Source organism: Lynx canadensis, chromosome B3, assembly GCF_007474595.2.
Source record: "Lynx canadensis isolate LIC74 chromosome B3, mLynCan4.pri.v2, whole genome shotgun sequence".
NCBI lineage: Eukaryota > Metazoa > Chordata > Mammalia > Carnivora > Felidae > Lynx > Lynx canadensis.
This window is the reverse complement of record NC_044308.2, coordinates 70922786-70934381: the sequence shown is the minus strand read 5'-3', so window position 1 is coordinate 70934381 and position 11596 is coordinate 70922786. Positions and strand designations below refer to the sequence as shown.

At 38.1% G+C, this 11596-nt stretch overlaps 1 protein-coding gene across 1 annotated transcript; it reads right to left on the bottom strand.

Annotated features, from left to right (window-relative positions):
- Positions 1-9662: 9662 nt before the first annotated feature.
- On the bottom strand, positions 9663-10616 carry LOC115517033 (olfactory receptor 11G2-like). The gene has a single exon (XM_030320209.1). The coding sequence runs from the start codon at positions 10614-10616 to the stop codon at positions 9663-9665; it is 954 nt and encodes a 317-aa protein (XP_030176069.1).
- Positions 10617-11596: the final 980 nt, after the last annotated feature.

Sequence of the window (11596 nt, the reverse complement as noted above, 5' to 3'; positions counted from 1 at the left end):
TCTATGATCAGTTAATTTGGTGCATGTGGGGGAGTCGGGGACAGGGAGGTTATGCTCATCCTCTGAGGGAAAAAGGCCTGCTGTGCTGGCTCACAGCCAGACCTGACCTCGCGTAGCCCCTTTAAGATGCAGGGGAGTGGGGATTGGTGTAAGCAGCTCCCCCTCCACTGGGGGCGCTGTGTTGCTCGCTGAAGGCCGACTAAGCTGGTGTGCCGGGCAAGATGGCATCACACCGCTCTCTGGTCCCAGGTAAGGGAGCTGGCACCTCTCTTCAGGTAGCCCTCACAGACAGGCAAACACTCTTCCCTCCTCTGTCCCAGGCTTCTGTCAGATCCCTCCTCTCAACCTTTCTGTGCCGGGTGCCACAGCTCTCCTGTGTTTTATCTCCGGTGCAAATCTTACAGGACTGGGTAACAGGCATACCTGCTTCCCTCCTCCAGAAGAGAGCCCTGCAGTGCTATGCCTGGCACTGTTCTGTCCCAGAAAAGTAGTCGCACAGCAGTGCAGGTGCCTAGAGCTTATGGTGATGCACAGGGAAAAGCTGCGACCACTATAGCTGCCCTCTACATGTGCTTCTGTCCCCTGCTGTTAATTGGCTGCTCAAAGGCACCAACTGGGTGCTTTTGTCCTTGGAGAGGCAATATACTTTCTTCCCAATGCATTCCAGGGAGAGGAACATTCTCTACCAGTGTGGCCCAGGGGATGCCCTACACTGTTGGCTGTCCATTCAGGCCCCCACCCCCCTTCTCCCCAGGTGCATTGTTGCCGGCCCTACTCCAGATTTCCCAAAACTCAGAATTTCAGCTCAATTGTTTGCAAAAATTTTCTATAGTCCGTTACTCGTCAGTGGTTTTGGGGGAGTACTTTTCTTGCACGAACCCAACACACTGCTCTCTCTCTCCCTGTCTTTTTCTCTCCATGAAGAGGCTCCCACCCCTCAGCACCACAGCTTTTCTCTCCCCCAGTTTCCCTCTCTGCACCACATGCCTGCCACGTTCTCTCCCTCAAATTATGCAGATTGTTCTCTTAAGCCTCATCAATTTCCCAGGTGTTCAAAATGATTTGATGTTGATCTAGCTGTGTTGGAGGAGTGAGACTAGCCAGGATCCTCCTCCTACTCTGCCATTTTAACTCTTCTCTCCCCGCCCCCACCTTTTTAAAGTTTTTATTTAAATTCCAGTTGATTAACATACAGTGTAATACTAGTTTCAGGTGTAGAATTTAGTGATTCATCACTTACAACTTCTAGTGCTCATCATGACAAATGCACTCCTTAATACCCACTGATCTCCTGCCCAGCAAGCCTCAGTTTGTTCTCCATAGTTGAGTCTGTTTTCTATTTACCTCTCTTTTATGTCCCCCATGTTCATCTGTTTAATTTTTTTAATTAAACTTTTTATTTGGAGGTAATTGTAGACTCACATTCAGTTGTAAGAAATAACACAGAGAAATCAATGCACCCTTTATCCAGTTTTCACCAATAGCAACAGCTTGCAAAACTATAGTACTATATCATAGACAAGATATTGACATTGGTAAGAGGAAAGATAAAAACATTTCTATCACTACGAGGATCCCTGGTGTTTTCCTTGTATGGCCATACTCACTTCCCTCTGGTCCCATCTCCTTCTTAATCCCTGGGCAACCACTAAGCTGTTCTCCATTTCCAGAACTTTGTCATTTCAAGAATATTATATAAATGGAATAATACAGTATGTAATTTTTGGTACAATCTTTTAAAAATATTTTGTGATTAGTAATATTTGTGTTGTATCCCATTAGTATGTAACTTTCCAAATTAGTTCTTTCCCTTTTTAATTTCAGAAGTACCTCATAAACCAGTCTTCTCTGATATGTCACTTCCCCCAAAAGAGACAGCCATTCTGAAAAAAAAAACTGAAATTTTCTAGATGTTTCAATTTTAGATAAATTCTTCAAATGTAAACTTGAACCCATATGTTTTTCTATCACTCTTGAACCCATATGTTTTTCTATTATTATGCTTTTGACTCTTTCCATTTTCTTTTTTTTTTTTTAATGTTTATTCATTTCTGAGAGACAGAGTGCAAGTGGGGTGGGGGTGGGATTGTCAGAGGGAGAGAGAGAGACACAGAATCCAAAGCAGGCTCCAGGTTCTGAGCTGTCAGCACAGAGCCTGATGTGGGGCTCGAGCTCATGAATCATGAGATCATGACCTGAACCAAATTCAGATGCTTAACCAACTGAGCCACCCAGGCACCCTTCTTTTTGTTTTCTGCTTTCCTTTCTTTGTGTTTTCTTCCTAGAATTGGTGCCAAGGCAACTGAGGTTCTGTGATATTGCCAGTGAGCTCCATTGCCTCACTTGTCTTATTTAGCCTATCAGTATGTAGCTGAGCCCATACAGTAAAGCCCAGGGTTTGGATATCTCAGAGCTGTAATACCAGTTTGGATATCCCAGGATAAAGCTAAACAGAAGCCGAACAGGCCATTTTGCTGCTGAAGAGAAAATATACTTTGGGCCTGAAAGTAATTGCTTAAGTTATGAGTACCCAAGGGACACCAGGTCCTGATTAGGTGTGTGGATTCAAACTCTGGAAAGCAATCAGCTCTAGACCTGAAAGGTATTGTCAGGAAGTGGTGTACCTGGGTTAAATCTGATCTTCTCAGGCCCTCTTTTTGTTAGCCAAGATGTTGTTAAAGGTATGGTAGCTAAACCCCAATGGCTGTTGGATGGACTCTACTTTAGGCAGTATGGCCCAGGATATTTAGGTTCCTATCTTTGTCAGCCTTCCAGAGGCCATATGTAAAGACTCTGAACAGTGCTATGTTCCCTGTGAAATTTGGGTGAAAGAGAGAGAAGTGGCCAAATATACACACTTGGTAATTTCATAATTGAATTAGTTTTTTTCTTTTTCTTTTTTTAAATTTGAGTATAGATGACACCCATTATTACATTAGTTTGGGATATACAACATAGTGATTTGACAAGTCTATATGTGATTCTGTGCTCACCAGAAATGTAGCTAACATCTGTCACCATGCAACACTATTACAATACTCTTGACTGTATTTCTTATGCTGTGCCTTTGAGTCCTGTGACTTTTTCATTACATAACTGGAAGCCTGTATATCCCACTTCCCTTCACCAATTTTTCCCATCATCCCACCCCACTCTGGCAACCATCAGCTCGTTCACTGTATTTATAGGTCTCATTTGGTTTTTTGTTTTTTTGTTTATTTTAGATTCCACATATAAATGAAATCATATGGCATTTGTCTTTTTCATTCTGACTTATTTTAGCTAGCATAATACCCTCTAGGTCCATCCATGTTGTCATCAGAAATGGCACGATCTCATTCTGTTTATGGCTACATAATACTCCATTGTTATACCACATCTTCCTTTTCCATTTGTCTATCGTTGGACACATAAGTTGCTTCTATATCTTGGCTTCTGTAAATAATGCTGCAATAGATATAGGGGTACATATACTTTTTGAATTAGCATTTTCACTTTCTTTGGATAAATACCCAGTAGTGGAATTACTGAATCATATGGTATTTCTATTATTACTTTTCTGAGGAAAATACATATTATTTTTCACAGTGCCTGTACTAACACTGAATGAGTGTTCCTTTTTCTCCACATCCTCACCAACACTTTTTGATTTTAGCCACTCTGACAGGTGTAAGGTGAAATCTAATTGTGATTTTGATTTGCATTTCCCTGATAGTGATGCTGAGCATGTTTTCATGTTTCTAGTGGCCATTTGTATGTCTTCTTTGGAAAAATGTCTACTTAGGTCTATGTCCATTTTTAAATTGGATTTTTTTTTTGGTATGAGTTGTATGAGTTCTTTATTTTGGATATTAACTCCTTATTGAATGTATCATTTGCAAATATCTTCAGTTGACTAGGTTGCCTTTTCACTTTGCTGATGGTTTCTGGTGCTGTGAATAAGATTTTTATTTTGGTCTAGGCCCAGAAGTTTATTTTTGTTTTTGTTTCCCTTGCTTGTGGAGACCTATCTAGAAAAATGTTGCTAACGCTGATGTCAAAGAAATTACTGCCTATATTTTCTTTTAGGAGTTTTATGGATTTAGCTCTCACATTTAGGTCTTTAATACATTTTGATTTTGTGTATGGTGCAAGAAAGTGGTCCAGTTTCATTTTTTTGGATGTAACTGTCCAGTTTTCCCAGCACCGCTTATAGAAAAAGCTGTTTTTCTCACTGTATTTTTGTGCCTCCTTTCTTATAGATTGACCCCATAAGTGTGGGTTCATTTTCTTTTCTGTTTATTCTATTCCATCGATTTAAGTGTCTATTTTTGTGCCAGTACCATACTGTTTTGATTACTATAGTTTTGTAGTATATTTTGAAGTCTGGGATTGTGATACCACCACTTTTGTTATTTTTAAGATTTCTTTGGTTATTCAAAGTATTTTATGATTTCATGCAAATTTTAGAATTATTTGCTCTAGTTTTGTGAAAAATGCTGTTGTGATGTTGACAGGATTTGCACTGAATTTTTAGATTACTTTGGATAGCATGGGCATTTTAACAATATTAATTCTTCCAATCCATGAACATGGTATGTCTTTACATTTGCAGTTTTCCAATCTTTAAAATTTGGCATGGATAACCTGCCAAAGCATAGAGCATAACCTGCTCTAGAGGGTTGTTGCATATAATAGGTAAAGTGACTGTTTTCAAAAATAATTAGTGAAATAGTCTAATGAGTGATTTGGGGGGAAAGGAAGTTATCCTGTCACAAGTGGATATAGCTCCATCCTAAAATATTTATTTTGGGGATTTATAATACTTATGATGTTCTTGAAGACTTCACAGATTGGCTTAGTTTGTTGTAAGCCATTATTTGCTTTATTTAAATATAGGACTTTTTTTTTTAATTGAGAAGACTCCTTCCCACTCTTTTCTATTAATTTCACATGGATTATTCGCTTAAAATATTTTGGATGAAAAAAAAGGGAGGGAGTCAAACCATAAGAGACTCTTAAAAACTGAGACTAAACTGAGGGTTGGTAGGGGGTGGGAGGGTGGGGGGGTGGGTGATGGGCATTGAGGAGGGCACCTGTTAGGATGAACACTGGGTGTTGTATGGAAACCAATTTGACAATAAATTTCATACTAAAAAAAAAAGAGGTTCTGGGACCAAAAAAAATATATTTTGGAAAATTTGAAGATAATATATATGTGGTTTATCTCTGTGATTAGCAGCTATAAATGCTCAAATATTAGTGCGTATTATTGAAATAAATGAAGGAGGCTGCAAGGTTATCCTCTGTATTTGAGGAGGTAAGAATTTATTGTATGGTTTGAAAATAATGCAACTCTTTGGTAGTGGTTGAGGTGTGTGAGGGAAATTATGAAGACAAGAAATCATATATTGAGTAGGATAGACTTTGTCTCTTTATAAATAGTTCATCTATTAAACTAAATTAGAAAAATTAGACAAAAATTTCAAATTTTTTATCTCTATGTTCTTAATTTATAAAATCCTAAATTCAGCAAAATTTACTAAATAAGTTGGATTTCATTCCATAAGTGGCAGCAACTTGAAATATTAGGTGAAAGTGTTCCTGGGATTTGGGAAGTCTGATTGTAAAGCTTAGTTAATTATTACATCAAAGTTGGTTATAAGTGCACAAACCACACACATTTAGAAAGAACCAACAGCACATTTTATTAATTACCACACAGTTTCATCTCTTTTTCAATCTGCTAAGAAATGTTGATGACCGTAGAGTGAATAAACCATAAGCCCTGGAGGGGAATCATAATTAAAATAATCAAAAAAGTATTACCATCATAGAACTATATTAAAGATATTTTAGAATGAGTTCTTAATTAAGGTTTATTGCTTATATTAGTAATATGTCCAGGCAACTGTCAGTCATTCAACTCACTTTGCTTTTGTGAAATAGAACAAAGAAAACCTCTCTTTTGTTATTAAACCCTCAGAAATCCTCCTGCTCTAGGTCCAGACAACCTCAAATCCTCGGTTCTTTCCTAAAGGACATCCAGTTACAGTTACATTTTCACGTTGTGGAAGGGATCTCTTTCTGAAGGTTGTAAATGTGGCTCTGTATATTGCATCTTATTTTCCTATTGCCTTTTATTACATTTTAGAGAGTTACACCAGAAAAAAAAATAGATGGCTAATGGTTAAAATAAAATGTATATTAAAACCAACAATTGTGATTATATATTTTAAAGACTAGATGATCTTTAGAGGCATTTTGGGTAATACTTAAATATGTCACACAGAAAAAATAGTGAAATAAAATGTGGTTCTAAAAATAGTCAATTCACACTAGATTTTCAGGAAAGGAAGTTAAATCCTGGCTACTGCCTGGCTCTTTACATTTAGCATCTATATTAATCCTACCAGAGATAAGCAATAGTCACAAAATTCCTAATTCTTATTTTAAGTGTTCTCTGATTGACTACTTACTACCCAGCTAAGGCTATTGTGTCATGACCAAAGGTCCCACTAAAAAGAATTACAGACCAGTATCCCAGATGAACATGGATGCAAAAAATTCTCAACAAGAAAGATACTAGCAAATTGAATCCAATAGTACTTTAAAAGAATTATTCACCATGATCAAGTGGAATTTATTCCTGGGCTGCAGGGGTGGTTCAGTTTCTGCAAATCAATCAATGGGATACACCACATTAATAAAAGAAAGGATAAGAACCATACGATCCTCTCAACAGGTGTAGAAGAAGCATTTGAAAAAGAGTATTATCCTTTCTTGTTAAGAACCCTCAAGAAAGTAGGGGTAAAAGGAACATACCTCAACAAAATAAAGCCATATATGAAAGACCCATAGCTAATATCTTCCTCAATGGGAAAAAACTGAGAGATTTTCCCCTAAGGAAGATGACATGGATGTTCATTCTCACCACTGTTGTCCAACATAATGCTGGAAGTCTTAGCCTCAGCAATCACACAACAAAAGAAATAAAAGGCATCCAAATTGGTAAGGAAGAAATCAAATTTTCACTCTTCTCAGATGACATGATACTCTACATGGAAAACCCGAAAGACACTAGCAAAAAATTGCTAGAATGATACATAAACTCAGAAAAGCCACAGGATGTAAAATCAATATACAAAAATCGATTGCATTTCTATATACCAATAATGAAGCAGCAGAAAAAGAAATCAAGGAATCGATCCCATTTACAATTGCACCAAAACCCATAATATACCTAGGAATAAACCTAACCAAAGAGGTAAAAGATTTGTACTGTGTGAACTATAGAACACTTGTGAAAGAAATTGAAGAAGACGCAAATGGAAAAGCATTCCATGCTCATGGATTGGAGGAACAAATAATGTTAAAATGTCTATATTACTGAAAGCAATCTACACATTCAATGTAATCCCTATCAAAATAACACTAGGATTTTTCAGAGAACTAGAACAAATAATTCAAAAGTTTGTATGGAACCAGAAGAGATCCCAAAAGGCCAAAGTAATGTTGAAAAAGAAAAGCAAAGTGGGAGGTGCCACAATTCTGGACTTCATCAAGACAGTATGGTACTGGCACAAAAACAGACACATCAATGGAACAGAATAGAGAACCCAGAAATGGGCCCACAACTATATGGCCAACTAATCTTTGACAAAGAAGGAAAGCATATCCAATAGTAAAAAGACAGTCTCTTCAACAAATCGTGTTGAGAGAACTGGAAAGCAACATGCAGAAGAATGAAACTGGACCACTTTCTTACACCATACACAAAAATAAATTCAAAAATTGGTGATACACCTAAATATGAGGCAGGAAGCCATCAGAATCCTAGAGGAGAACATAGCAGCAACCTCCTGACCTTGGCTATAGCAACTTCTTATTAGACTTCTCTCCAGAGGCAAGGGAAATAAAAACAAATATGGACTATTGGGACTTCATCAAGATAAACATCTTCTGCACAGTGAAGGAAACAATCAACAAAACTTTAAGGCAGCCTATGGGATGGATGAAGATATGTGCAAATGATACATTGGATAAAGGGTTAATATCGAAAATCTATAAAGAACTTATCAAACACAACACGCAGAAAATAAATAATCCAGTTAAGAGACTGGCAGAAGACATGAATAGATACTTCTCCAAAGAAGACATACAAATGGCCAACAAACACATGAAGAGTTGCTCAACATCATTCATCATCAGATAATACAAATCAAAACCACAGTGAGATATCACCTCACACCTGTCAGAATGGATAAAATGAGCAATTCAAGAAACAAAAGATGTGGGGAGGATGTGGAGAAAGGGGAACCTTCCTACACTGTTGGTGGGAAGGAAAACTGATGCAGCCACACTGGAAAACAGTGTAGAGGTGCCTCAGAAAGTTAAAGATGGAACTACCCAATGTCCCAGCAATTGCACTACTAGGTATTTTCCAAAGGATACAAAAATACTGATTCAAAGGCGCATATGCACCCCAATGTTTATAGCAGCACTATCAACAATAGCCAAATTATGGAAAGAAACCAAATTCCCATAGAATGATGAATATATAAAGAGGTGGTGTATATGTGTGTGTGGAATGTGTGTGGAATGGAATATTACTCAGCCATCAAAAAGAATAAAATCTTGCTATTTGAAATTACATGGATGAAGCTAGAGTATATTGTTATGGAAAATAAGTCAGAGAAAGAAATATATGATGTCACTTATATGTGGAATTTACGAAATGAAACAGATGAACATAGGGGAAGGGAAGGAAAAATACAATAAGATATAAACAGAGAGGGAGGCAAACCATAAGAGACTCTTAATGATAGAGAACAAACTAAGAGTTGCTGGGGGGGAGGTGGGTGGCGAGATGGGATAAATGGGTGATGGGCATTAAGGAGGGCACGTGTTGGGATGATCCCTGAGTGTTATATGTAAGTGATGACTCACTAGGGTCTACTCCTGATACCAATACTACATATATGTTAACTAACTTGAATTTAAATTAAATCTTAGAAAAAAATCCTTAAGTAAAAGCATGCATAATTCTTTGGAGGTGGAGTGATAAGATCACACCTGCAAAGTTTGACTTTCTCATACAGATATCCTTCCTTTTATTCAGTAACTACCAGTGGAGAAGAATTTGTTTATAGTGTTAACTCCCAAAGAAATTTATGACCATGTTATACCCTTTTATTGTGCTGCAGTTCTGAAGTACAAAGTAGATTTATACTTCCTAAGAAACTCAGTTATATAAAAAGAGTTCAGTTTTTTCTAAAACAATTTAATTTCTTAAAACTATCCCATGATGTAGTGAGGGTTATTTATGATGATGATGGGCTTGGGGTACCTGGGTGGCTCAATTGGTTAAGCATCTGACTCTTGGTTTTGGCTCAGGTAATGATCTTACAGTTTCATAAGTTCAAGTCCCCCTTCAGGCTCTGTGCTCACTGTGTGGAGCTTGCTTGGGATTCTCTCTCTCCCTTTCTCTCTGCTCCTCCCCTACTCACCTGTCTCTGCCTCTCTCAAAATAATAATTTTTTTAAAAAGTTAAAAAAAAGATCATGGTGGGCTTTATTGTAACAATTCCCTAACCAAAATTAATGAATTCTCTAGAAAAGTATCTTGTTAATATCTTATTAAGATAGGTTGCAGTAGGAACATAGTTCACTGTGACTTCTGATTTATATTTTATGAGCAGGTATTTCAGTCCTAAAGACTTTCCTTAGGGCAGTCTTCATTTCCTTGTTCCTTAGGCTGTAAATTAGAGGATTACAGAGGGGTGTTATCACAGAATAAAACAAGGTCACAATTTTCTGCACTTGCACTGGGTGTCCTGATCTAGGACTAACATACATCACTGTAATAGAGCCAAAAAACAGGATCACCACTGCCAGATGAGACGCACAAGTGGAGAAAGCCTTGCGTTTGCCTGCTGCTGAGGGCATCCTTAGCACAGCCACAATCACCAGAGCATAGGAACAAAGAACAAAGAGAAAGGTTCCAATCATGAAAACAGCATTGAAAGTTGAGTAAATGAACTGTGTTGTGATGTCTTCAGAACAGGACAGCATCATCAATGGGGCAGGATCACACATGAAATGGTTGATGGTATTTGGGCCACAGTAGGGTAACTGTGAAATGAGAACAACTGGGGTTAGGAAGAGGACGAACCCGCACGACCAGCCAAAGATGGCAAGGCCAGTGTACAGCTGTTTCGTCATAATGCGTGGGTAATGCAGAGGACGACAGATGGCAAGGTACCTGTCAAAGGCCATGATGCAGAGGAAGAAGCCCTCATCACACCCCAGAGAGAAGAAGAAGTAGAACTGTGCAAAACAGTTCACAAAGGAAATGGACTTGCTTGAGGACAGGAAATTGGCCAACATGTTAGGGACGGTCGTGGTGACATAACATATTTCCAGGAGAGAGAAATTCCCCAAGAGGATGTACATGGGCGTGTGAAGACGCCGTTCCCACCGCACTGCACAGACAATGGCTGTGTTCCCCATGAGAGTCAGCGTGTAGACTACTGAGAAGAGCCCGAAGTAGAGGAGCTGCATTTCTGGGCTTGAGGGAAAGCCCACGAGGATAAAGTGGCTAACGGAGTTGGTGGTTTCTGTGCCGGACACATTCATTGGCCTGGAAGACATGGAGATGACTTTGTTATAGCACTCTTAATGGAGTATGCTGGTTCTCTCAGAAAACACCAAATTCTTGACCATTTTTTGATAAAGTAACAAACCATGAGTTTTCTGTTAAGCAACAAAGCTGTGATCATCACAACATGTTCTCCAAAGCATGACTTCATTTTGATAAGATGTAAGTAATAATATAAATAAAAACATGGTGTGGGACTATCATTAAACTGGGTCAGAAGACTGGATTACATATTAGTGCAAAATTGATATTTCTTTCTAAAGAATAATGTAAAATTAATTTATTGGAATTAGTAATGTTAATAAGAACAGTAAATGAAATCCTATTTATATTAAGACATTCCAAAAAGTTCTTTCTCACTGAGATAGAAAGTGAAAGGGCACAGGGAACATTGCTTTTTGTACTTGTTTGTGATGACCAAAATGGCTCTCTGGTTCCACCATAGATGATTCACTACATGACTAGACAGACATGTTTGGTACATAAAAAATGCTTTCTCTCTATCCAGCCTCTTGGATTGAGCTTCATAGCATGGGGAAAAGCCTTACACTTTGGCACCTAAAAGTCCTCCCAGTTTGTTGTTGAATTACAGCTTAACTTGTACATGTGTTATTTCCTTAGAAATCTACTCTTGGCTATCACATTTGGCATCTAATGTGGAAGGACTGCTTTTTATGTATACTTGTTGCCCATGGGGCTGTGTAGACTGTGTCAAGTCTGAATGCAACCTGGTGGTTCAGTCCATTTGTTTTCCATAGCAATCTTATGTCATATGGCAGTATAGGGCAGGTAGAGGAAATTCTCCAATTACAGAAGTTTGTGTGTGTGTGTGTGTGTGTGTGTGTGTGTGTTTTCCCCCTGTCCTGGAAGACAGTGTTTCCCTTGATTTGTTGTGAATATATAGTAAGATTAAAAAAATTTTTTTAACGTTTATTTATTTTTTTGAGACAGAGAGAGA

Excerpts from the sequence above, each read along its gene's own strand:
- LOC115517033 (XM_030320209.1), bottom strand. The coding sequence starts at position 10,616 with ATGAATGTGTCCGGCACAGAAACCACCAACTCCGTTAGCCACTTTATC.